This window comes from Diospyros lotus, chromosome 5 (assembly GCF_014633365.1).
Source record: "Diospyros lotus cultivar Yz01 chromosome 5, ASM1463336v1, whole genome shotgun sequence".
Lineage (NCBI taxonomy): Eukaryota > Viridiplantae > Streptophyta > Magnoliopsida > Ericales > Ebenaceae > Diospyros > Diospyros lotus.
This window is the reverse complement of record NC_068342.1, coordinates 16,135,391-16,162,962: the sequence shown is the minus strand read 5'-3', so window position 1 is coordinate 16,162,962 and position 27,572 is coordinate 16,135,391. Positions and strand designations below refer to the sequence as shown.

The 27,572-nt window shown below is 38.2% G+C and overlaps 3 protein-coding genes across 4 annotated transcripts; 1 reads left to right on the top strand and 2 right to left on the bottom strand.

The window, feature by feature from the left end:
- Positions 1–951: 951 nt before the first annotated feature.
- Positions 952–4,502, bottom strand: LOC127802122 (uncharacterized). Its single transcript, XM_052337815.1, has 4 exons — positions 4,403–4,502; positions 4,110–4,307; positions 2,893–3,611; positions 952–2,844 (listed from the first exon to the last, which is right to left on the bottom strand). The coding sequence occupies exons 1-4, from the start codon at positions 4,500–4,502 to the stop codon at positions 952–954; spliced, it is 2,910 nt and encodes a 969-aa protein (XP_052193775.1).
- Positions 4,503–8,062: 3,560 nt separating this feature from the next.
- On the top strand, positions 8,063–11,893 carry LOC127802556 (ATG8-interacting protein 1-like). 2 transcript variants are annotated; one of them, XM_052338412.1, is made up of 3 exons: positions 8,063–8,230; positions 9,403–10,269; positions 11,585–11,893. In XM_052338412.1, exons 2-3 carry the CDS (start codon positions 9,427–9,429, stop codon positions 11,684–11,686), a joined length of 945 nt encoding a protein of 314 aa, XP_052194372.1. In that variant the 5' UTR covers positions 8,063–8,230; positions 9,403–9,426; the 3' UTR covers positions 11,687–11,893. The 2 variants fall into 2 exon arrangements, with proteins under 2 accessions (XP_052194372.1, XP_052194371.1); XM_052338411.1 differs by having other exon boundaries at positions 11,582–11,893.
- A 3,206-nt stretch (positions 11,894–15,099) lies between these two features.
- LOC127802555 (ascorbate transporter, chloroplastic) lies at positions 15,100–26,888 on the bottom strand. The gene is made up of 11 exons (XM_052338410.1): positions 26,577–26,888; positions 22,723–23,336; positions 22,354–22,461; positions 21,517–21,672; positions 20,851–21,066; positions 19,245–19,454; positions 18,082–18,219; positions 17,773–17,874; positions 16,071–16,136; positions 15,677–15,761; positions 15,100–15,485 (listed from the first exon to the last, which is right to left on the bottom strand). Exons 1-11 carry the CDS (start codon positions 26,629–26,631, stop codon positions 15,388–15,390), a joined length of 1,848 nt encoding a protein of 615 aa, XP_052194370.1. The 5' UTR covers positions 26,632–26,888; the 3' UTR covers positions 15,100–15,387.
- Between the last annotated feature and the right edge of the window lie 684 nt (positions 26,889–27,572).

Below are 27,572 nucleotides of genomic sequence, written 5' to 3'. Positions count from 1 at the left end.
CGGGTCCCCCGAATATCTGCTCGTCATAATACCCAATCTCTAGGAAGAAAATTTCGTGCCCTTACTATTCGATTGTAGTATCTTTCTATACGTTGATTGTAGGCAGCTTGCCTAATCTTTACTTGATCACGAAGTTCATCCAGGAAATCTAAGTTGTCCTTTAGGTTCTGCTCATTGGATTCTGGGTTAAAGAGCTACACCCTTAGCGTAAAAACTCATATTTCAACTGGGATTAATGCTTTTGAACTGTAACACAAGCTGAAAGGGGTTTCTCCCGTGGATACCTTCACCGTGGTCTAGTAAGACCATAGGATTTTTGGCAATTCTTCCACCCAGCTGCCGTCTACCTTATCCACTCATGCTTTTAAACCATGTATCAAAGTTCTGTTGGCAAGTTCAATTTGTCCGTTAGCCTGTGGATGGGCTATCGAAGTAAATTGTTGCCTTATTCCCAACTCCTGGCACCATTCTTGGATAGATCGGTCAATAAACTGGGTGTCATTATCAGATAATAGTACCCGAGGAATCCCAAAGCGACAGACCACATTCTTCCACAAAAATTGTTTCATCCGCCGAGCGATGATGGAAGCCACTACTTCAGCTTCGACCCACTTTGTGAAATAATCAATGGCAGCCATGATATACTTAACCTGCCCCGCAGCTGGGGGGAAAATGCCCCAAAATGTTGATACCCCATTGAGCAAAGGGGCAAGGTGTAGCCAGATAAGCTAGGGTGACCGCCAGCACATAAACCAAGTTGGAGGTTCGCTGGCATTTGTTGCAGGTCCTAACCAGTTGCTTTGAGTCCCTTACCATCGTCGGCTAATAGTACCCTTGCCGAAGAGCTTTTTAGTTGAGCGTTTGAGCCCCGATATGACTTCCGCATATGCCTTCATAAATTTCCCTCAGGATGTAGTCTGAATCGTGGGGCTTGATGCACTTGAGCAACGACTACGAGAATGATCTCTGATAAAGCTCCCCGTTAACCAACACAAAGCTTCGGGCCTTCCTTCTAACTTCTCGAGCTTCCGCATCATCCTCGGGGAGTTTCTCCTCTCTTAAGTATAACAACAAATGATCCATCCAGCTAGGCTTTCCATCTACACATAGTTGATCATTGACTTCTTCAATACTCTTCTGTGAAAGGGACTCAATCAGAATTTCTCGAGAGCTTGTAGGAAAAGAGGAAGAGGCAATTCGAGATAATAGATCTGCCTTTGTATTCATGGCCCGAGGGACATACTCCACCTTTACATACTGGAACCGTGCGATTAAGTCTCTGACCATGGCTAAGTATCTTGCCATGTGAGCTCCCCGAGCTTCATATTCCCCATTTACTTGCTGCACTACCAAGTTAGAGTCCGAACTCACCTCGACTCGACGAGCTCCCAATTGTTCGGCTAATCTCAACCCTGCCAACAGAGCCTCATATTCTGCCTCATTGTTAGATGCCTGGAACTCAAAATGAAAAGCATAAGGCCATAACTGCCCATCGGGACTTTTGATCATCAAACCTACTCCATCGCCTTCCAAAGTTGAACTCCCATCTACAACCAATATCCATGGCCTCTGGTCCTCTTCTGAAGCTTCTGAGGACCCTATCCCTTCTGCAATGAAGTCTAACAATGCCTGAGCCTTAATAGCCGGACGAGGCTTGTACTCAATATCAAAAGCTATAAGCTCCATTGCCCATTTCAACATCCTCCCTGAAAGCTCAGGCTTGTTAAGAACCTGTCTCAAAGGTTGGTTAGTAAGCACAATAATCGTATGAGCTTGAAAATAGGGCCGAAGCTTTCTTGCCAAGATTATCAAGGCAAAAGCTAGCTTCTCCATGGGAGAGTACCAGACCTCTGCTTCTGTTAACCGCTTACTAGCATAATAAACGGGTCTCTGTTTCTTATCCTCCTCTTGCACCAGTACCGAACTCACGGCTTCCTCGGCTACCGCCAAATAGATGTATAATGGTTCTCCCGACTGTGGCTTCGTAAGAATCGGAGGCGTGGCCAAATGCTTCTTCAGCTTGTCAAAAGCTTCCTGACATTCAACATTCCATATGAAATTTTTTGCCTTTGACAGGACTTTGTAGAAAGGAAGGCCTTTTTCTGCCAAGCGAGAGAGGAATCTTCCCAAGACTGTCATTCTTCCCGTAAGGCTTTGTACTTCCTTGACATTTCTTAGAGCTAGCATGTCCATAATGGCTTTAACCTTTGCCGGGTTTACCTCAATCCCCCGGTGGTACACTATGTAAAACAAAAACTTCCCTACAGAGACACCAAAAGCACATTTGACAAGATTAAGTTTGACATAAAACTTATGAAGGGTTTTAAAGCACTCCTCCAAATCTTTCGGATGATGCTCCGCAACAAGCCTTTTCACCAGCATGTCATCTACGTAAGCTTCCATATTCCGCCCGAGCCGGTGTTGAAAAAACTTATTCACCAAGCGCTGGTAAGTGGCTCCTGCATTCTTCAAACCAAATGGCATCACTATGTAACAATAAGTTGCCTTATTGGTGATGAATGTCGTCTTCTCTTGGTCCTCCGGGTGTAATGAGATCTGGTGATACCCTTGAAAAGCGTCCAGGAAACTCATAAATAAACATCCGGCAGTACCATCAATCAAGGCATCAATTCTCGAGAAAGGATAACTATCCTTCGGGAAGGCTTTGTTAAGATCGGTGAAATCAATGCAAAGCCTCCACTTGCTCTCTCCTTTAGGCACCAATACGACATTTGCTAACCATTCTGGGTAATTGACTTCCCGAATATATTGTGCCTCCTCTAACTTTGCAACTTCTGCTTCAATTGCCCGAACCCTGTCAGGGGCGAAGCTCCGCTTCTTTTGCTTAACAGGTCAGAAACCCGGTCATATTCCTAACTTGTGCGTCATAACTTCCGGATCTACTCCCGGCATGTCCTGGACAGTCCATGCGAAAATATCCACATATTGCCGAAGGAGTGCCAATATCCAACCCCTCAACGGGTCTTTTAACTCCGCACTCATCCTTATACACCGGTCCGAGCAATCCTCTTTCAGAGGTATCTCTTCCAATCTGTCCACCGGCTCCGTTGTTTTTGAATCCTCCAACCCTTTCAACAGGAAGCTGACCTCCTTCGGGGGATACTCCTTCTTCTTCCCTCGAGAGTCCCTTCGAGGTGCTTCTTTTTCTCGTAACACTATTTCTTTTTCCCTCGCATCCTTTGCCATACCTATGGAGGCGATATAACATTCGCGGGCTGAGCATAAATCTCCCCGCACCTCGCCTATCCCATTGATCGTAGGAAACTTCATCATCATATGATATGTGCTAGGAATAGCCCGAAGGGCGTTGAGGCCCGATCTTCCGAGGATCATGTTATAGGCTACGGGCACATCTGCTACCAGGATGTCTAGCATTACTTGGGAGGTTCGCGAGCCTTTGCCTACAACTAGCGGAAGTTGGATGACCCCATCTGAATATACACCCTCTTCGTCAAATCCCACCAAAGGGACCCTTGCTGGCTTTAGTTGTCCCATTTGGTACCCCATGTTGAGGAAAGCTTGGCGATACAAGATTTTCAAAGAACTTCCCAGATCCCACGAGAATCCACCGAAGCTCCCATTTTCCAAGCCTGGCCGTTACTACCAGCGGATCATTTCAATTCAAATAACCAGGGAAGTCATTATCTAAAAAAGAGATTGGCTCTACACACCTTAACCTTTTTAGCCCCCCGGCTCGACTGTTAGCACCTTTTTCTCCCTTCGTCACTGGAACTTCCCCTACGGCAAGCGTATGAAATACTAGAAGCTGAGGATGATCACCTCCCTCCCGCTACGATTTCTCCCTCCGAGGCGAATGTCGAGCATGATCTCGATTATCTGCTCGGTCCCTCCTAGAGGGACTCTGTGACCGTGACCGTGACCGTCGATCTTTCCTTCTTCGGGAATCAACTTCCTTGGCTACATAATTCCTCAGGAAACTCGGTTGATTAGCTCTTGGATCTCCTCTTTCCACTGGTGACATTCTTCCGTATCATGGCCATGATCCCAATGGAAATGATAGTACTTATTTCGGTTCCTTTCGTCAGATGGTGCTTTCATCGGCCAAGACTTCTTCAAATAGTCCTTACCTTCGATAGTGGCAAGGATCTTCCCTCTCGGGACATTCAGAGGGGTAAACCCACTCGAGTCCCACCGAGGATGATGCTTCTCCTTCCAGTCCTCGTTCTTCCTCTCTTCGGGGTGTTTCTTCTTCTCCCTCTTCTCTGCGTGCTCCGCCCTCTTCGCTTGCATAACCTCTTCGGCATTTATGTACTTCGTAGCACTGCCTAAGATGTCCGTGAACGTAATCTGGGGCGTTTTGGCTAGCGACTAGGCAAAAGGGCGAGCCTAAGGGCATTTTGGAATGCTACCATAGCCACACTGTGATCAAAGTTCTCAATGCTTAAAGATTCCATATTGAAACGCGAAACAAAATCTTTCAAAGGTTCTCCCTGGTTCTGCTTTAGACTAACAAGGGCCATAGTGGACCTTCGATGCCTCCGGAGCGGTGCGAAGTGCACCAAAAAACTTCCCCAAAGCTAAGCAAAATTTGCTATGGAGTGATGGGCCAGGTTTGAATACTAGGCCCGCGCATACCCTTCCAAAGTTGCCAAGAAAATCCTACACCACATTGCGTCAGAGGCATCCTGCACCATCATGTGAGAGGTAAAAAGATCTAGATGATCCATTGGGTCGGTGGTCCCCGCATAGGGCTTAATGGCCGGAATATGAAGACGCTCTAGCAGTATGGCAGCCATGATCTCTAGGCTGAGGGACTGATTCACCATGGTCCCCTGAGTCTCACTTAACTTTGGCTTCAGGGCTGCAATATCTTCTTCCAACTGATGCAATCTCCTTTCCTGTCGCTGGTGCGCGTACGACATGTCAGAAGATTCAGTTGCCTCACCGCGTCCGTCCTCTTGTCCAGGACTCCGAGGATCTGCCCCCTGCGGATAGGACTCCTTCTCTCTCAGGGGTTCTTGCCTTTCCTCTGTCTGAGAATGCTGAGCTTGCTGGTGATCCAAGAAGCTGGTAAGCAATTCCGTCAATCATTGGACCTGATTTTCCAAAAGTGTGATTCGATCTGGTGGGGGAGGAGGACCTTCTAGACTACGGTCCCTCCCCGGCAGGGGAGGAGGACCTTCAGAATTATTCCCTATGCTTAGGAAATCAAAAGTTCCATCCCTTACCTCTTCACGCCCCTTTTCTTTTATCCTCGTCCGAGATAAGGATCCTGGATAGGAATCTTCGGGATCTCTATCCCGCTCTTTTGGGAATCTTGATGATAAGCATTCCATAATCGTAACCGCCTCCAAAGAGTTAGGGATAGCTCATGTCTCCATGATCTTTGGTGATATGGCTGATCCCAAGAAACTCGGAGACCTCATGGCCGGGCCTCAAGACAATTAATCATGGAAATTCATATATGCCATGTGTCCCCCCTCGACCCGAGCAAGATAACGTAGGTGAAGTATCTCTTTAGCGGACACGTGGCGCTGCTGTCAATGATTGCATGCTCGGGGCATTAGGGTAATTATGGATCCGAAGGTATTCCCCTCATCACTCCATTTTCCTTCATTTAAGGATAAGTTTGGTATTTTTATTTTTAATTAATTTATAATAAGAGTTATACATAATTGATTGAAATATTGTGGTTATTTTCTTTTCCCGACATGTAAATTGAGTTTTTTTAAGCTTGAAAATGATGTCAAATGGGATTGTGCAAATAATACCTTAGGCAAGACCAAGAGACAATCATATTTTGATGGTTTCATGTTATTTATATGAAATTTCATATTGGATCTCCTATTTGTGTATCGAGAACTAGTATTTAAAAGGGATAATCTTACGTCGAGTGTGAGTTATGAAGAAATATAATTTATAAACAAATGTCTACTTTTCATTTTCATAGAAGTCATTTTAAGAATAAGGGTCAGTGGTGTGTTGTCGTAGGTAACCAAAAATAAAACCTATACTCCTAAAAATATATGTAGTAGTGTGAGTAAATATCGTTCCCACGGAGAGTATCTAGCTTAGTTTTATGCTATGTGAACATTGATTGAGGGGGGGGGTTTGAGTATAACGAAATCAATTTAAAGAATAACAACTAATCAATCAAATTAAAATATTAAAATCAATTAAAAGAACAAACATTGGTCTAAGTCAACATCCACCATCGAAATCTTACAACTGATCATCGATACAAATATATATCAATTCACACTTTAAATATTCACCATTAGAATTATTTTCTTATCTCTCCTTAGTCATAGTTAATTAGAAAACAAGTGATCTAATCAACCCTAACTATTAAATAACCCAAGACAAGCGCTAAAGGTTTAATCTAATAGCAGCCTTACGAGTTAGAGAGATCAATGAAACTAAACAAACACAGGCACAAGCGATTGCATTTAATTTAGTCAAGCGTTCTTCCTAAGATCTAATAATTTCTGACACAGCAAATCATTAAATCTTATGTTACTCCACAAATTAGAGGGATCAAACAATTACGGATTTGATATCTAACTTAGCAGTAGATTGCAACGAATAATAAACTAATAGGCCTCTTAGTAATTAAATGAAACAATCATGAAAATAGATATAGAAGAACATCTGATATTTAAAACATAAATTAAATGATAAAAGTAAATTAAATCTCACAACTTTATTGATTTCGAGGTTTTCGTTTCCTTAAACCAAGTATAAAAACTTAGTCACACGTGGTCATGGATTAAAACTCAAAAGGAAATAATAAAAATAAAAAAGAAAGAGAACTTCTGTGTGTCGTCCCTGTACGCTGCTTGCTGCCTCCGTTCCAACCGCTGCCTGCTTTTTGCCTTCATGACTATATATAATAGCATATGCGCATAACCCTATCTTTAATTGCTCCATGGGCCCCAGATCAATTACAATTGGACTTGCACGCAGCTTCTTTTGGGCTTCAATTTCCTTCTTCCAATTAACCTTTCCACTTTATAATATAATAAATATATGGACCCCCAATTTCTCCGTGATATATTCAGCTGCTTCTTGGACTTTAAGTTCTCACGGATGCTGCTTTCTAATTGGGCTTCCATAATTAATATATAAAGTATGCCCATGGCCCATTTCATGAATTTCTTTTTCAATTATGCAATTACAGAAACTTTAACCCCAATTTCGACCTTGATTAAAACAGAATCTCTGAAAACTCAAAATATTAAAGTTGTAGATCGTTTTCTTGGCTTTCCATAACATCTTGAATCATCTCAATCGGAGCTCTTACGAAAGAGTTATGTCCGAATTATGAAACAATGTTAAAACTGTCCAAAAAAACACAATTAACTATATTTTTCATTTAATGTCTCCTTTTACTTCCTAAATCAAAATATAAGAATAATGAGTACATTTAGACATTAAATAAATATAAAAAACTAAACATTAAGAGAGTAAAATATGAGATTTTACATTCCCATCAGTCAGATTATGTTACTCGTGTCGAGCGAAGGGAGCAAAATGAGAGAGGGGCATATGGCCACACACTTGTCCCTTGCAAGTTGCGTTGGACAATATAAGAATTATTTGACATGAACAACAAAATAAAATCTTTAAGAATAAAATTGTATGGGTGAAGTGCATATATTGTTGTTTGTAAAAAACACATTATTAAATCTCTTGCATGCCTAACTTGGCATCAATTGAGAAACTCATGTTAAGGAGAAACAATATCCAAATTTGAGTTCTCACATACTTTTTTAATTTGGAAATAAAAATAAAATACAGTTTTAACAATCGCCCCCACGGCAGTAGTGGCAGTTTGAGTTCGGCACTGCAGCTGCTATGCAAGTGGCAGGAGGACGTTAATCACCCAGCCACGTTCTCTCTCCTTGCACGCAACCGTTAATAAAGGAAGAGGAGAAGGAGAAGGAGAAAGAGAAAGAAACCCTCTTTCCCACTCCACGACTTATACCCCGCCCCGCCCCGCGCCTCGGATAGATATTATTTTATCCACTTTAACCTGCTGTAGCCGGTAAAACCGCCTCTCCCCGTCCTCGCCTTACCGGCCCTCCCGGTCACTTTATCTCCTTGCCCGAAATCCCCCTATAAATACATTTCTCTCTCCTCTCTCTTCTAGTTCCCTCTATCCCTCGCGTTCCAGTTCTGGAATACAATTCTTGCCGATCTCGCCGAGCGTCTGACGTCGTCGCCGATCCTCGTTCTGTTGACTGCTGTGAGTTCATGATCATAATTGAGAACTTCCGAGTTGCTTTAAACCGATGTTTCTGAATCGGTGTTTGGCGGTTTCTGTTTCGATTTGATTGGTTGAGTTTCGACGGATCCGTGCATGTTTGTGTCGATTGATTGATGGATATGGATTAGTATGTTTATAAATACTTGTGCGTGTATGTGCATGTTGTTAGATTGTTGAATCAGGGGCCATGAGTTTTATTGTGGTTGTGTTGAATAGTGTGATTTGGAGGATTACCTCTGTAGATTGGATTCGATTCTAGGGGGGCGGTGGTGGCGAACTGACTCTGTGGTTATTTGTTTTGTTTTTGCTTTTTTTTTTTTTTTCCGGTTTGGTTGCTAGGAATCTAGTACATGAAACGAGGCTTTGGATCTTATTTTTTATGTTTTGTTTCTGAGAAAAGTGAAGAGCGGAAGGTTAAGTAGGAAAACTAATTATTAAAAAGTAGAAATTGTTGTTGTCATAGGTCCTGAAATGGGCAAAAAGGAAAAGAACATCTGCTAGTCACAATAACAGAAATAACACCTTCAACCAGACATAGTATACTTCGTGATGATTATTATTGCTCAGTTTTAGCATGTGGTAGTTTTGTTGATCAGTTATGAAAGGATTTTGTAGAAAACGTATTGATATAATGTTCTTAGCACCCAGGGAAGGAAAAATTAAAAAAATTATCTACCTATATTCTTATTCTGTTGCTCCGACAGTTATTAGAAATGTTAGATGGCTCTCAGCCAATAGAGTGGTTATTTTAAATTATTAAAGATTTCTTGAGCTTTTTTATTCTAGTTATGCCCAATAAATAAAAGGAAAAGGTCGTACAAGAGAGTAGGAAAAAATACTTTCTCAAGACGTTTTTGTCTTTCCTGGGATTATTTTTACGTAAAAAGGGAACCAACAATCTATTACAGAAAGTGTGATTGTAATTCTACAAGTTAAAGTCAGTGCTGACGAGGGCTTGTATGGATTTTATTTGTCTTGTGAAGGTGAATATCTGTCGAATTTTTGAAATAGCAGAAACATTTTCGTACAATCTTATTCTCTTCCCACTGTGCCCGAGATTTTTTAATTTTATTTACACTTTGTGTGGTTTTATTGGATTATTGGTTTGTAACTTCAATTTCTCTTTTCTATATTCATCTGTGAATGTGAAGTCTAGAAAAATTTGAGCTCTTGTAATGGCTGATAATGGGGAGGGGGAGGAAACTACCTCCCGTGGGAATGAATGGGAAGTTGTTTCGCTTACAGCATCAGCATATGCTGCTGCTCCTAATCCCGAACAAGTTGAATTGAATGATAATGGCAAAGAAAGTATGGCTGAGAATAATGAAGGTGAAACTTCACGGGCAATGTTCATGTCTAGTCATTTTGTCTTTCCACCAAGTCAACATGAGAATTTGCCTCTGGAACCTGAAAATATTGAGATCCACAGCATACAGGGAATAGAAGATGATGGTGCTAAATTGGGTAGTGAAGAAGAGGGGATATCAGATACAAAAGATGAACAGAACTGGGGGATTAATAAAGGATTGGCTATGGCAGATGACTTCCCTGGGATTCAGTTTTTTGATGAAAAGGTTAGTTTATCCATTCATGGAACTGAGTTAGACAAAGAAACGGCTTTGCAAAGGCTAAATTTGCTTGAGAAAGAGCAGAGTATGTATAGTGCTCCCAAATTTTCTGCTTTCAGCAATGAAACGCCAATGGATGAATCAGCTGCATATGATGAGAACAAGATCATTCCTGGGCAAATTGAACCCTCTGAAGGGGGTTTAGATTCAGACATCTCAAAGTTGCCAAAGCCTGCAAAGGAAGACACACGTGACAGCTCAGAACTTCCTTGTGGAGCTTGGTGGAAAAGGCAAGCTGCTTCTCTGTATGCTCAGGCAAAGGAGGCAAATGCGTTTTGGTCCATTTTTGTTGCTGCAGCTGTAATGGGTCTTGTAATTTTGGGGCAGCGTTGGCAGCAAGAAAGGTGGAGAACTTTACAGCTTAATTGGCAGATTAGCACTAATGATGAGGTATTTCCATTGCTATTAATATGTGAAACAAAAATATTTCGTTTGTAATGCATGTCATGGAGATGTTTTGCAGAAATTCATGTGGCAGATCCTGGTGCTTATAATCTAACGATTGGTTACTAAATGATTTAAAACTAGCTTCTATCTGAGGGGAATGACCTAAGGCAATACTACGTGTGGGATCTGTTGGAAACTTATCCTTAAAAAAATTGGGACACTGATATATCAAGGAGATTGCATAACTTCATCTTAATATTCTATATTTATGCTCAAGAATTTCATCACATGGGTTCAAGATTGACAAGTAGGATCTTCCCTTTAGGGAGCAGTTTTGACTATTCTCTAGGGGTTTAGTTTTTGATACCATTCCACTCCTATGTTTATTGGGTAATGTTAATGAGTGGTGCAATAAACACACCTAATTTTCAGACAAGATGCATTTATTGCACCTTGTTTTTAGCCTCATACACTCTTATTGGTTGGTATTGAGTACATCGTCTTTTGAAATATTTACCAACCAATAGTGTTCAGGAAGCTGAAAACAATATGCAATAAATACACCTTGTTTGAAAAACAAGGTGCATTTATTGCACCTACATTACGCATATTTTTTTTTCACATGTTGTATGCTTTATTTGTAGCCATGTCTATACTGTCAGTTTACTGGATGGAGGGTTGTTAGATACTTTGAGATGTGTTAGGAATTTTGTGTTGCTTTGGTGGCATATGTCAAATTATTGACATATATTTGGTGCTATGAAGTCTCAATGATGGAAAGAACGTGCCTAGAAATTTCCAATTGTCCATGAATTTTTTGTGTTTGATGTAAGCAGTGCACCTAGAATGTTTTATATTTAGGGGAATAATAGAAAATTGTTCTTGATAGTTAAATTTTGGAATGCAAAATCCAGTGAAACTTCATGTGCCTTGCTCATGGCACCTACCCATCATTGTTAATGAAATGAATTGCAGGGGTTGAACTAATTGCACCACCAAGGTGTTAGGGCAATAATAAGTTTGTCATGAATGATGCCAGCCCCATTTTCATTTTATGACTGCCCTTCCTTTACCATACAATTTTATTGGGACTATTTCAAGAGTTCTTCTCTACTCTGAGAATTTTTCTTCATTTACATAAATTTCATTGTGGGGTCTTCATTTTTACCTTATAGGACATTTTTATGTATCAGTTGGCTGCTTTCTAATTGTGGTAATGAGATTATTTCATGTTGCGTCATTTTCCAGCATTTATTTTAGATCTGTTGACCTTCCAGTTGTGCAAATTTGACATTTTTGTTGCCGATATTGACAGAAGATGGGCAGGATTCTGGGTCCCATATCTCGTTTCAAAGAGGTGTTTGTGGGTGGAAACCGAAGGGGTTCGTTTATCAGGGGCAGCTCATCTACTGATCGTTAAGATGATGATGACATAAATGTGTTTCAAACAGGTGATCGTTGGTGGAGCCATAGGAGTTTCTTTATCGGGGGCAGCTCATTAACTGAGGAGCGTTAAGATGATGATGAAAATATGTTTGTCAGAAAGAGACGAAGTTAAAGATGTGTCTAATGTGATAATTTGCTAGTTTGCTTTGAAGTGCAATTGACTTATTTTTCTTGTGATGAAGCTACTAGGGTTACATGTGTTGATATTTGCTATTGTTGATTATGCTGTAGTTTGGGTTATATGCCTGACATACAGACAGTGGTGCTCCTTAGATGCTTTTGATAAGCCCGTCACGCTAACCTGCTGACCATTTTTACAAGGTTAGAGTTGTTTCAGATGGCAAAACTTTCAATAAGGTATAATTCTTTGCATAACTATGAAGAGTAGGAAGGAGAAGAGGCTCTGGCGCAGCGTCCTTTTCTTGGGAAGTCATCCAATCATCTTTGCTGTAAGTATAATTCATCCAATTGGTTCCATCTACAGTAAGAATCCATATCAAATGATAGTTAACCTGTTAGGGAGTCTGACTCGTCGAGGTTTTAATAAGCTTGCTGATGAAGTCATTATGATTGGGACTCACAGAATACAAACAGATACTAGTTTTATATGATTAGAAGTTTTTGATGTTATCGAAATGTATTTTAGTTTTATTAGGACTTACTGGTAGATTGTGTGATTGAATTTAAGTGGTATTAAGGTACCATATTTTGTTAAGAGTAGTTTTAAAAGAGTTTTGATTGTTTTAGGAGTTTTATCAAGCCTATCTATATGTATATGGCTCATTGGTGTATTGTTTGGGGAATGAATAAAAGTAGTATTTAGAATAGCCGCCTCACCTTGATGTGGGACAACACGGATTTACAGAAAATTAGGGAGGGAAGTGAAAAATGTGGGGAAGAAGAAGATGAGGATAAGCAAGAAGAAGGGTACATAGATAGCAGCAGCAGAGCTGATGCAGAAACGACGAAGAAGAAAACATAGGAGAGAAGTAGCAGTGGAGAAGAGGGAAGGGGGAATCAGGAGGGAATGACTGCTTTTAGTCCTATTCGTTCCAAAAAATTATATCTTCTGTTGTACCAATGAGCCATATATACAGGCCCCATAAAACTCCTAAAACAACCAAAATTCTTTTAAAACTGCTCCTACCTAAGTAACTTAATATATCACTTAAATTCTATCAACCAATCTACTAAAAACCCTAATAGATTTAAAATACATTCAGATAAAATAAACAACTCTTAATCACATAAAAGAGGGTGGGTTTTATTATTATTATTTTTTTTTTTGGGTTATCTTTGTGAGTCCCAATCATCTGGACATCATCGCTCTTCTTTCTTCCTTCTCTCTTCTTATTTTCTTTCTTCTCTTCTGTTTTCTTCTCTGTTTTTGCATCACCTTTGCTGGTGCTATAAATATATATATATATATATATATATCTTCTTGCATATCCTACCTTTTCTCCTTTTCCAGATGCCTTATCTTTCTTCCCAAATTTTCTATAAATCAGTGCTGTCCCGCATCAATTTCTCTAGTTAGTTTCCGTCGAGTGCTGTTATTCCCACTAAATAATTTGTTAATCACACTCCACCCGTCGTCTAGTTATTACACAAAAAATTGTGTGTGGCTAACACTAATTTTGTGGGAATAACGATTCCAGTGTTTTTTCCCCCCCTTATAATTTGTAATTTCAAGTCTCGTGCCATACTAATAATACTAATGAAACATGTGATGGATTGAAAAGCCATGAAAGTTTATGACTTTGATTTCTTTGTGACAAGTCCTCAGTATTGTCCCGTCCTGTGTCATCTGGCTTGAAATGCATTCTTTTTATTTGTGATTTGGCATATATGAAAACTAAAGTGGTGTGTGTTATCTTTGCCCAACTAATAATGCTCCTTGTGTTCGTTTTTTCATGGGAACATGCATTTTTATTTATGTGATAGTTTTAGTGAATAGAATTTGAAGAAAAAGTAAAAGAAAAATTAAATTTTAATAAAAATTTAAAGTTTAGAGGTTATAGTAATAAAAATTAAAATAATGACCAAGTTGTTATAGTTAAAGTGTGCAATTTATCCACTGAAAATCTTTGTTTGAATCTGCCTATAAAAATGGGGCACACAATTTATAGTGCAAAAGCAGAAATTAGATGCAGAGCTAGAAGATTGTGCAATTAATTTCATGCATATCCACGAAAGAGAATATAATTTGGGCGAGGATATTTACATGTTCAGTTATTCTGTCAACCTACCCAGCTTTCTCTGAATGCTAAAGTTACCCTTTATATTTTCTCCCAATTCTTTTAAAACGAAACCCTGTATGATCTCATAACAGAATCCCTACTTGAATATTTTCATCATATACATTTATGCTGCAATTATCATTCATGACGATATTTGATAAATTTAAAAAAGATCCTACTTTTACTAATTGTCATGTATTATGAATTAAATAGATTTTAAAATTTTAAATTATGATGATGTGACGTCACAATGTCATTAAACATCTTTTTTTTTTTATAACAGTAAGCTTTGAGGTTACTCCTAATACTTGTGGTTAATTGAGGAGTTTGGTGTAACACGAAGGGGGAGTTTGTTTGAGTTTTGTTTGGGTCTCTCTCTTTTAACTTGGATTGTGCTTTGGTCATTATAACAATAAACATATGTTTGTTTTCTTTAAGAGAAAGTTGGGCAACTTGACCTGCTTCTATGGGTAAGTAATACTAATAGTTTTTAAAACTTTATATTTTTTGTAATAAAATAGTTTTTATACTTTAATTTGTATTATAATAATCATTAAATTTTTAATTATTTTACAATTTAGTTAATTGTTAAAAATTTTGTCAAGTACTTAAAATTAAAAAATGAAAGTAGCTATTGCTGGCAGTAACTGTTGCCACCAATTCAAATATGGAAGAAATCTTGGGTTCTTTTTTCTATGGCAATCCCTGAGGGTTTTTTTTTTATTCTTAAAAAGTTATTTTTTCCTCAATTTCTCAAAAAATTCCTATCAGCATTAAAGAGGTTTTTTTTTATTTGCTCCCTTAAATTTTAATACAAAATCTTCAAAGCAGCAGTCGTCCACAACTGTTGTTTCTTATCGTATTTTTATTTTTTTTTATCTTATATATATCTATAAATATAATGTGATAAATTTAAAAAGTATCACTTCCCTAACAGCAATCATATATTTTGGTGAAGTACTTCAACCAAAATAACATTAATCTAATGCCCTGAGCATCTTCATAAAAGCAGGAACAATTACCATATACTTAAAAAGAGTCCCATTCCCATCTAATATATACTTGGGGTTGATGATATAAATATGTGAAGTGTTTCCTATGACACGAATGTAATGCACTCTTTTAACTCTATGGGCAAAGGAAAACGTTAGGGAGGTGTAAGTTACCGATTTTTATTTTTATTTTTTTATAAATTTAGAATTAAAAACACAAGAGTGACAGCCCTTAAAAAAGGTTTCTGGCGCCAACTCACAAAATTGTCAGGAGCTGGAGATTAAGGGCCTCACAATTTAGTAAGAGAAGTATGAAAGCGGCAACATGCCACGCGGGTTCTCAACATTCTTCCCATCCCATGCATGCTTTTTAACTGTATGTATATATCATCTCTTCTGGCTATGTAGGCTGCATCTCTCCTCCCTTTCTTTCTTGATTAAACTTAGTCTAGAATCTTCTCTCCCGTTGAAAAGATGTTCCAGACTAATGTGCCAATAATATACAATGCAACAGCTACCTTAAAAACATCATCCCAAGTGCCTGCAGATATATATATATATATACGTATAAAGACATAAAAACAGAGAGAGAGAGAGAGAGAGAGAAATAATTAGTTCCATATGCAAATTGTTTAAAGTTACCATCCACAAATAGCGTGAACAAATTAAATTGACATTTGAGACATAAGAAAGAGATCCCATGAGAGGATAACGTTGGGAGGCTAGATGCACCTTTTTGCAGAATATAGCCAGTTGCAGCTGTACCAAAGACACCAGCAAGCACTCCTGCTGTGTTAGATAGTCCCAACAGTACTCCCTGTGGTTGAGAGTACGATTAAGTTCATTTTCTAAAACTTTTTTTTTTTTTTGCTTCAGAGGGCTTTACTAAATTTCTTGCCAAAAGGAAGACACGAGTTGATAAATGCAAAAGGCTAAGATATAACAGAAAAATAACTTATGAAAGGCAATGAAAATATGTAATTACAATAACCACTACTAATAACGACAAAACTTCCCACCAGTAAAGTAACACTTCCAAGAAATCAGCAATATTGCTTATTTTTTTAAGTTTTGCTGCACACTATTGAATATTATGTGGGTTAAAGGATAGAGATAGTTAACTCACAGCATAACGAGGCCCAATATCTTGGTGGTTGGAGTAAAGGCCAGACTGTGAAAACGCATCTGATCCCTGCAAAGAAAATAGCGTACGTACTCTCAAAAATTTTAGCCAAAGAGAGCTGGAATTTTGAGGAAAGAAAACCTTGCATGCTGATGACTCGTTTTAGTACCAGTCCTTTCCATGCACGACTTGTATATTGTTGTGGAGCTATTGTAGTCATTTTAACAGCAAAATAACACTTGTATGAAATACAGTCAAAACACTAGACTACACTGAACGAGGCAGCCATTACCAAAGCAATGTACCAATGCTCTAGATTGGATTTTGTTTTGGCAAAACCTGATGCTGGCAAGTGGTAGGAGCCATAAAAGTATAATTTCCTACTACAGTTCCAAGCTGTGACAGCCTTTCCTTTACTTGAGAAACAGTAGCTTCTCCTATGTTGTAGATAATTCTGATCATCAGTATTATACCTATGCAGCTTCCTAATCCTAGCCAAGTAGCTGGTGTTGCCTGTGATGTGAACCAGAAATTGGCAACCTTTGAACTTTTCAACTTCCTTTTTCTGTTTAATGCAGTTCTTCCTCTCCCGATGTCCCCTTGATATCATCATCACATTGCTAACCCCTTCCCTTTCTACCCCACACAAAAAAATGTAGTACACAGTTATATATACTTGAATGACTTTTATTGGAAGCATTATTATTATAAATTTCTGCAAGAAAACTGTATACCATAAAGAGATCTTCTAGCAATCAGATTAGCTAAAAAAGAAAAGAAGGGAATCAAGATGTGTAAAGATTTCTAGATAAAGCTACTATTCAGTGGTGGAGCAATAGCAAGATTTAATCAATTTCTGTAGGTTAGGAGTGTCCATTGTAAATATATGAAAAAAACTGGGGGGTTAAAATGGGTTCACCATAATACCTGCTGCAATTTAACTGTTGAGATTGCCTTGAATTCAAATTTGGATAACCCAACCCGAAGTATGATAGAGATATGATTTGTATATCCAATCCAAAACTAGGCAAGTTTTGGATTTTTGACCTATCTTGTTCTCTCTATAAATAGAGTACCATACATGATTATCAGATGGCGGCTAGACATTAACTACGATGCAAAGTGGCGAGCATCATAGAATCTCAGTGAGATTTGTGAGATCGAGTGTGTTGAGGTTTTAGGTTGAGGACGAAATAGTTATCACTTTGGTATCCCATTATTCACATGGTGAATTTCTGCTTCTTGTTCGTCAATGATGTAGGCACACTGTCAAATCATGTTAAATCTGTGCTTCTGATTTTGATCCTGTTTGTTTTATACAACATCAAGAGATATCAAATTGATACCTAACATTAACATTAAGAGACCTCGTAAGGAAATGCATGCCAACCAGAGACGAATAGAAATATAATTGCTTTAGCATTATGTTAAAACCTCTCAAAATAAACCCAATACAAACTAAATGGTTTCAGCTAACAATCTCTACACAATCCAATATGACAGCGTCTATAAAAATTACTGCCTATATGTTCAGCATATAGTTCTCTTGTCTCATTTTCAGAAACAATAATTTTTTTTCTGCTGCAAGAAACATCTATTCATGTAAATGTACACTCAAACTATGTAAAAGATATGCATGACAGATCTGCTGAAGAACAGCTACTCATAATGCTTGGAAGACTTGACAAAAATCTATTGGACAAACCTGACTGCACGCCATGCATAGCACTGCTAAAGCAGGAGTCCTTACAGAGCTCAGCTGTGTAAGGAAAAATGCGGGGCCCAAAAACCCTATTGATTGCATTATCTGCCATATTAAAATTTAAGGAGAGAATTAGTCTCAGTGAGGGAAGTTAATGGTGCCAAGTATTTCTACACTGCCCATTTTACCTCAAAACCACATCAAATGGAATGGTTACTCTACTGCTACAGACTTTCAATTCAGCAAAGTGCAGATTCTATAAGGACATTTCATGGTATATATACAAAAAAAGAAAACATTATTAATCATTGCCTTGCGAACTGTTGTTATGGAGAGGCCTCTGCTCACAAGTGTGTCGGCAATCCATCCTCCTATATTGGCAAATATAGCCATGGTTAACCATGGCAATACACATAAAAGTCCAGATTCAGTGAGGTTGAACTTCAACACCTGAGGAAAACACCATAACAATAACAGACTAGGTTATTTGTTAGGTCACTCATTAACCATAACTGTTAATTTGTGCGCCAATAGCTTTTGCATGCACCAGCAATTTACCTTCTTTAAATAAGGCATGTGATAGTTACAGTTGCATGCTGAAAATTTTAGCAAACTGCATCTAGAACATCATGACGCAAGGACAATTTGGTTTTGTTTTTTCATGCTTAACTACCAGCAAAATGGCAAATCATACTGTAATGACAATTACAGCTGCCTAGACCAATGATTTAGCACCACTCACTACTACTGTAGTTCACCAAGTTATTTTGATGATTTTGAATCCAGCATTAAAAGGTTGTGTTTACCAGCAAGTTATTTTTAAGTTCACCAAGTTATTTTGTGAAGTTGGCAAAGAGATGAAGTGAAAATTTCATATCGAGGATGGAAATAGAAACTAATGGTTTCTCAATTCTTTTTAACTATTTTTTGCTGACTTTGCCTTCAACAAAATATGTAAATACATCTTACCATTTTCATGCAATGTAATATAAATATATCTATAACATACAAATTTAAAAATATTCATTGTTATTATGTATATATACAAGAATTTATATTATTTTATTGTGTTTTTATGGTGCTGCATCTTGATGTTTCTGAATTCCATTTCTGCACCTTTAACCTGTCATCCATGCTTGGCCTTCATGTAATGCAGAGCAGAAAATGACATGCAGAACTGAACGTTTGTTCACATCAAAGAATCAAAGAAATACAAGTTTCTGGATAGAAAACCTCAATAATACTTTTTTTTACAGGTAATTCTCTACTATTCACATCTAACATTCACACCCTTTTTTAATGTTGAATTAAATCCATAAGTCAATAAATAACCATCTTTACAAATGTACACTAATGTGAACAACAGAAACACTACAATATGTGAAAGCATCATGTTTGATATGATTATCTAGGTAAGAAATATGGACCCAGAAAAAATTATATCCATCCTTGCACATTTTAAATGTTTCACATACCTGATTATAATAAGTAGGCATCCAGGTGAGAAGAATGAAGGTTCCCCAATTATGGCAGAAATGGGAGATGATGAGAGCCCAAACAGGTGCTTTTGATAAAATTAGTTTCCAAGGTATGACATTTACAGGTTCCTTCGCACTGCTGTTGTCCAAGATGAGCCTTTTCTCTTCTTCACTAAGCTCTGGATCTTCTTTGGGTGAGCTATATGCCTAGAAGAACTCAGAGTCAAGATTTTTAGATATGATTTCTATAGAAAGACCTCTGGAATGCTACTTGTATCGATTATTTATATTTGTATGCATATCAGAGGTTGATACCATAATTATGAATCCATCCTCTCAATTGAAGAATATAGCAACCAAAAAATCAGGGAGTATAAACAAAACTTGATAATCTCAATCATGTATAGGATAAGAATGTTAACTTTCAGACCACTATAAACACATTTTTCTTGGATAGATATGATTGGCGAGCTATAATCTATACAGCAGACCCACCTAATGAGATTAATGCTTGCTGTTGTTGCATAGGCATGTCATTTTACAGAGACATGACATGAAGGAACACGGAATCCATACTCTTTTCAATGTAGGATCTAGAAAGTAAGGCAAAAGCCAATGGTCTTCTTAGAATTAATACAAGATACATGAATTTAAAAGTTAAAATAAATGTATCTACATAAGTTCAGTAAAATACATCTACCGAGAAAATGAATTCAGAAAACCAAATAAACATAGTACTTAAAATTGGGATAATGAAAAGACATGTTCTAGATCTAGGTTTAAAGTCTACAAATCTAAATGCATGAGTACAAGATACATGCCCATGGTCATGAATAAAGTCATTTTACAAAGCCTTAGAACATGAATTCATTGCTTGAAAATACTATGAACTTGAAACTTTGGAAAATGAAAATTCATAAATTTCAATTACTTGAATTTTAATTCATTATAACAACACAGCTAATGAGAACCACAAAAAGCAAAATGCCAGATTTTCTCTATCTGTTAAATTTTTTTTAACCAAGTCATTCTGTTTTAGAAATTCATCAGTGCTTTCTATTGGAGTCCAAGGGGTTGGTTAATTCGGGAAATTACATTTGCTATACACTTTTTATATGGTCACAGTTGGCATGGCACTAGAACCTTGGTCAGAGATGCTGTTCTAGACATTGACCTGGATTGGGTAATCAAGGGGTATTTGGAGCATTTTAGAAATGAATCAAACTACAGGAAGGCAATACGTCATATAGGTTGACATCTATCGCCTTGAAGAAAGCAAACAGCCATGTATGGGCATACATGATATGTAATATTCTAACATGAGATGATATCATTACTCAGTAATGTACTTTATTAGTTGGAAAGATTTCAATCTCCTGCCTATATGAGAGATTGAAAATTTTTCTTACCACGAAAAATGATCTTTCTTTCTCTTCAAATATCAAAAAGATAAGAGAATCCCAATGTCTAATTTGGGTACCGATGTTGCATATATCCCAAATAAAAATGCTTCTTAGATCTAGTGGACACGTGTACGCAAGGGTGAAGGGAACAGTGTGTGACATTGATTAATTCAAATGTTACTAAAAGAGGAAATACTTACTTTAGTCAGCCATAATGCAAACCAGATGCTACCCAGGGAGCCGAATGAATAAAATACAGACGGCCAGCCAAAATTGTGGATTAAAATGGGAGACAAACCCAACCCTGTAACAGAACCAAGATACATGCCGCTGTATACAAGAGCAAGTGATCTGCTTCTCTCTGAGACAGGAATCCACTTAGAAAGTATATTATTCATGGCAGGCATAGCCACACCCTGATGAGAAAAAAATACTAAATCATAAAAAGCTGGGAAAAAGGAATCCTGTATCTAGAACTCTGATGAAACTGGCACGTAATAAAACATATAACTCTGCATATCATTTATATTCAAATGGAATATACAAAATATCATAGCTTTAGCCATCATGAGAGCATCCCACACCAGGAAATAGAGAGAGATGCAATCAACATTCAAAGATACTACATCTCATCCCAACAATTGTTGCTTCATATGCTTGATACCCCACTTCACAAGGAAAGAAAGTCCAATTTTGTATTCATTTTATGACCATACCATCACTTTAAAACTCTAAAATGGTGGACCAGATTCAAAATGGACTTTTGGAAATATCATTTCAAGGCCCAAAGAACATTGATGAAGGTAAAAACTATCAAGTCCAGTAAGCCACAGAAGCCCCACAGATGATCATAGCAAGAGGCCTACCTCACCAATCCCCATAAAGGCACGCATGATAAGTAAGAAAGGAAGCCCAACTCTGGCAGCAATAGGTGTCAAAACTGTTGCAATTGACCACCAGACTACTCCAAAACCCAGCACTACTTTCCCGCCAATTTTATCTGCCCAGATACCTCCAAGAATCTATTTCCAGACAAACACAAACAAAATCCAATTAGTAAAAAATTACAATGGGTATCAAGTGGAAGTGCAGTGATGTATGCAGCTGAGGCATCCAAACAGACCACTCAGACTTGAACCTTGTTCCTACATGACCGATCAATTTGATCAAATACTCACCATTTTCATTGTTCAACTATTTGACAACATGAAAAAACCTAAAAACCTCTGCTCTCCATCTCTATTCAAGGGATGTATCATGTACGGGCGGAGGCAGCATGCGGTAGCAAAGGAATACTGGTTCCAGTTTAGACCACCGGCTTAGATAATGAATGTCGCAGAGATACAGATTCACAATAGGTGTTAACAAAAAGAAAAGAAAAGAAAATGTTCGTTGGTAAAAGGATAAAGAATAACCCCAAAATTGGCAATAAAAAGAACTTGGTCCGGGTGACATAAATATTTGTATGAGTGTTCTACATGCATCAGGATTACAATTAGAAGATTTAAAGCAACAAGGTTGATTAGACATAAATGAAATTCAAGATCAGCAAAAGTTGGCACTTCAGAGTCAAGTAAAGAAATCAACTCTCTTAGAATCATAATATGCGAATGGTGTAGATATTTAAACAAGTTTATCAGGGACTTAACATTAGTCATGGACTTCCTTTGGTACTATCCAGAAAACTGCCAACATTCAAGTACCTGAGTGAGCAGATAGCCCCAGAAGAAAGAGGACTGAATGAGACCAACAGTTGCACTGTTCCAGTTAAACTGCTTGGACATTGGAAGTATTGCAATGCTCATGTTCACCTAGAATGAAAATTTTAGATTGGTTAGCATGTTAATATATGATCTCATCTTGATAAATTGTGCATATAGTATAAGTGCCTTGCAACTACTTGGAGAAGACATATTTTACAGCAACAAAAGAAATATATTACATAGCAATATTCACAGCATGACCTAAAAAATAGCAATAAATATTACATAGCTACATGATCAACCATATTAATTAGAAAACTTTGCACCTCAGACATAATGCATTAGACAGAAAACTAGGATCTAACTCACTCGGTCCATGTTACATAACAGAAATGAAGCAAAACAGAGCAACACAATCACCCAGCGCTTAGGGAACTGCTTCCACCAAGGTTTTATTTGCTCCATGCCTTCCATTAAAACATCACTTGGCCCCTCTGGGGACACAAATGAGTCCAGATTTGCTCCAGTAATGTCATACTCTTCAGATTTATAGTCAGCACGGGTCATATGTATCTTTAGATGCTTTGACAATTGTTGTTTCCGGTTACTTATCCCAAGCCTGTCCAGCTTTCTTGGTAGAACCCATTTGCAGCAAGAGGGAGCTGAAGTAAGACAGCATGCACATCTTCCTGCAACTCTTTGGCCAATATAATTTTGCTGGAACCTTTTGTGAGGTTGCTGGGGCATCAAAAGATCATGCTTCCCTTCATTGTTGGATATTGCGTTTAATTTCAGAGATCGACAGTTTGAAGAACCAATCAGACTAAGATCTGGATTATATGAGTATCTAAGTAAAGGCCGGCTTTCCATACGAACACACAAACTTTCACTAAACATGTTTGTATGAACATACTGTTGACCAGCAACGCCTGACCACTCTACTTGGTATTGTGCCCTCAGTTGTTCATTTTGAAATACTTTTCCTGCCATAACACAAGTAAGTTGTCATATGAGAATGCTAGGGCAGGCATGAAAATGATATTTAATATAGGAGAATCATGAGTGACAAACCAAAAACTTGACTGGGAAAACACTATACCATGAACTCCTAAACATTCTGAAAGAACTCACCCATTTTGCAAAATGGCATTAAAAAGTTATGCCTACTGTATCAGATATCTTGATGATTACTGGCCAAACAGCTTAATTATTTTTTAAATCATCATGAATTCCAGAGATTCTCCAGTAGCAAAATAGTTTCCTGATCACCGATTATCACAAAGTTGGCAGTGCAATTGTGCACATACTAAAGTGCGTACTAGAATTGTCAGTGGAATTCTCACAACCCCCCCCCCCCCCCCCCCCCCAACAAACACCACCACCACCAAAAACAAAATATCGTGACATACACAAAAGTAAATATGCATGAGCATACATGGATACCACTGCAAGAATCAGATCATGTTAAAAAACTATCCAAGTAAAGAGCCCCAAGAATATACAGAAGGGAGATAGGACTGCATAAACTCCTTGTGTTTTTTTCCCCTTTTTTTTTGGTATCTGAAATGCAAGTAAATAAGCCCCAAGAATTTAAAAGATATATTATCTAACCATCTTCTATTATCTAAAACAACAAATTATCTGCATGTACTGGTAGCTTCATATATGTTGTCACGCCCTTTATTTGATAACTCAATAACTTTAATCAAAGAGGTCATGGTAGGATTCTCACCATTTATTTCCCATTATAACTGTTTGTTGTGCACCTTATTCTACTTGTGTTGGTGCGAATCCCTTTGGTTTGTTTGCCTGTTCACTCCAGCGGGCAAGACTCATGCATCCCATCTGCCTTTATTTCTCTCTTCACTCTGAGTGTAACATATGATCAGACATGAAAGGGGTGTTGGATAACTCAGACAAAAAAAATTTGGGCCGATACTGCTTAGCTTCAGTGATCTGTTGGCATGCAAACAAATCATGTCCAAATTTTGGAAGTTCATTGTCTTTCTTTCTCCTTTTTTTTCCTACAATTAATGGCAAACGATTACCCCCATCACTCTAAGTGCTTAGCTCTCACTATTATCATGAGTCAGGTTAGTAATTAAATGCTGTGGGTTTCTGTTTCAATCAATGCAATTGGCCAGTATCAGGAAATATGGCAATTCCCAACTTCAGGTATACCACTTTTACAATGCACTGATTTCTCACGTTATAATTCTTCTTGAAGTCAAAACTATGTAACATTGGACATTGCACTTCTATTTTCAAGTATTCTTAACTCAACCAAGGAGTGAAAGATATACATAGTCATAGTTGGTTTTGCCTAAGAAGTCTCTGGTGTTGATCTACAAGTCATCTTGAGAAAACAAACTACAATGTGGCTGCAAAAAGTTGGGTCAGTGAGTAGCCCAGGAGCTCTTGAACCTGATGTAATGGGATCAATGGAAGGCCAATCAGTGTTGAAACTGGGGTCAAGGACAAAACCAAATTCTCACCTAAACTGTTCTGAATCCGTTTAAACTTTAAAGGGTTGTATTAAGAAGCCAGACGAATAGAACTAATTTCTGTAACACAACTACACAGGATCAAAATAAGAGACACGGATTTTATGCTCAAATGCACTCTAATTTTGCACCGTGCTGCCTTTATGGTAATCTAATATGCGGCTCTATTGATAGAGAACCAAATAAGTTAAATATCCTAACTATACTCAATGAGTTTTGAATTGATTAAATAAAACCTATTTTTATCATACTTTAAGTTCCATCATTCAAATCCAAATTCAAGCCAAATTTGGCTGAATTACACCTTTTAGTCCTCAAAATAAGGGGATTTGTTGTTTGTCACAACTTCTATTTTGGTCATAACTTGATATAGAAGTTAGAGTTAATTCTTTTGGTACAAGATATCCACCGACCATTCTCTTTCACTCTTCTTATTTTTCTTTTCTTCTGTTGTTATTATCAAAGTTGATGTATTGTATAAATATCATAACCTTCATTAAGGTGTAACATAGTATTAAAATCGCATGGCTGTAAACTTCATTTAGGAGCAATATGGCATTAACAAAATTAATTTGTGTTTCAAAACTTTATACTCTCTTATGGCAATAGCCTTTCCTAGATTGATCTAGCCTTAATATTTAAGATCGGTACCTGATTCTAGGCATCACGATGCATCAAAATGTCCAAAAGAATTTGGCCAAACCCCAGTACACTCCCTCTTGCCTTTGTGCCCATGCGGTGCAGCCTTGTTTTCCAACAGACTACACTAAACCGGTGGGAACTGTTGGGCCATCAAACCTCCAATGCACCCTTCAGATATGATGGTCTTGTTCCCTTATCAAAGCAAATATAAATAGACCATTTATTTAGATTTGAGGTGGTTGGACATATCTGCACAGCTCGCTTGAGTTACATGCTCTAACAGACCATTTCACATATCACTTGGATCTGCACAACTCTTTCAAAGGTTTTTTCATCATTGGGGTTCAATGCATTTACAATTGGAGTAGAGATTTCTCCTGAACTAGTGGATCAAACATGACAGAGGTGAAATAAATATGCAAGCACAGGACACGAAATGCAATTAATCATGAGTTTATCGGGTAATTCTACTAAAAGTACTTTGATTTGAGTATGATGCTTGATTTCTATACTGATTGTGGGATTCAGATTTGATTTGAAAACACCACTTGGTTACTAGCCCACCCAAATAAGCACTGTGGGTTTCACCAACACTCGCTTTTCACATATATCCTTGTGTTTTTCTGGTGCATTATCTTCACTCGGAGTCAAACCATATTATGAAACTCAATTAGTACAGGTCAGTTCAAAATGGATTGGTAGATCAGCTCGTAGGTTGCCTCGTGGAAATCAAACTAAATACGCAGCATTACTGAAAACATTTCATTAAAGTGACACTTTTTAAAGTTGGAACATGCCACCAGGAACAAATTCAGCTCAGAACCAAATTATTACTGCAACAGCAATACCAATCATAACTCCAATTAAATGGATGTCAGAAAAACAAACATGCACCAATAAATAAATTCGAAACGAACAAGCCATTAATAACGTGAATGCGGGAAGCACACAGAGGTTAGAAGACCGAGCTAATACATACATACACGGTCCATACATTATACATACATATCTATGCAGCCGTGTGCTCACACAAATTTAATAGCCGGAACTGTAGAAGAGTCCATTGTCTATTCATACCTGAACCGAGGGAGGAACCAAAATAGCGGTTGGAGAGAAGGGAGCCAATCGCCATTGTTGGATTGCCGCCGGCGATTGCGATTCGACCAGGCTATAACTTACCCTAATTACACCATTTCTTCCCTCCCTGGCTGTTTCTCTCTCTAGAAAGCCTCGCTCGCTCTCCAGAGACAGAGAGGATAATCGGAAGCTCTCCGCCAAGTCTTTATTTTCGGGGATTTCAAAAGCCGGGAAGAAAAATCCCAGTGGCGTCGGGGAAGGGAGGGTGGAGAGCATGACACGTGGAATATCGGTCTCTCATATGGTAAGGGCGGAGGGTGCAAGTACGGAAACGCCCCTGTTCGCTAGATTTGCTTTGCGGTGTGATATGGCAAGTGGGTAAATAAGGCAAAGGATGGAGAAAGAAATACTTGGCCAGTGAGCACCGAAGCAGAGCAGCGTCAGCACATCTCTCGACACGTGGCGCCCAAAAAATTATTACTTTCTTAATTGACAGTAGGAAGAGTCAACTTATACCGATAATATTATAGAGTTGGGCCATCACAGACCCAACTTCAACAAATTTTCTATACCACCTACCTACATCTACATCTACATCAAATAGTTTATTAGTTACTACTGTTTGTTTTATGGGCTGGGGAAAAGCTTGAGAAAGGAAGGTATGTTATACGAGGTGGAAGTATAATCTGAAATTCGTAGTGCGTGCAGTACAGTACAATACAATACAATGCAGTGTGTGTATTATATTCTATTATATTATGATGCAGTTGCAAGGAGAAGAGAAGAGATCGAGTAGAGTGTGAAAAGCATTCGTCATTAATTAATGTGGACATGGAAGATTGTAAAGTCAAGTCTCCAATCCATCTCTACTCTCTCTCTCTCTCTCTGTGGCGTCTCTCAGTTAGTTGGTGGGTGGGTTCACCGGTTTACGACCTGCCGTGAGGCCTCCTCCTGCCCCCGATTTTGTCAGACCAACTGTTCCTCCTTTATTGCTTC

Bases quoted from the DNA above. Each gene is read 5' to 3' on its own strand.
- LOC127802122 (XM_052337815.1), bottom strand. From the start codon at position 4,502: ATGGCCCTTGTTAGTCTAAAGCAGAACCAGGGAGAACCTTTGAAAGAT. The intron at 4,308-4,402 runs GTGTGGCTATGG...CGGACATCTTAG, and splicing joins CATTGAGAACTTTGATCACA to GCAGTGCTACGAAGTACATA. The intron at 2,845-2,892 runs GTTATGACGCAC...TGACCTGTTAAG, and splicing joins TGCCGGGAGTAGATCCGGAA to CAAAAGAAGCGGAGCTTCGC.
- LOC127802555 (XM_052338410.1), bottom strand. From the start codon at position 26,631: ATGGCGATTGGCTCCCTTCTCTCCAACCGCTATTTTGGTTCCTCCCTC. The intron at 21,067-21,516 runs GTAGGCCTCTTG...TTTTCTCATCAG, and splicing joins CCTTTATGGGGATTGGTGAG to GGTGTGGCTATGCCTGCCAT. The intron at 16,137-17,772 runs GTTTGTCCAATA...TTTTCTTTGCAG, and splicing joins TATGCATGGCGTGCAGTCAG to GGATCAGATGCGTTTTCACA.
- LOC127802556 (XM_052338411.1), top strand. From the start codon at position 9,427: ATGGCTGATAATGGGGAGGGGGAGGAAACTACCTCCCGTGGGAATGAA. The intron at 10,270-11,581 runs GTATTTCCATTG...CGATATTGACAG, and splicing joins AGATTAGCACTAATGATGAG to AAGATGGGCAGGATTCTGGG.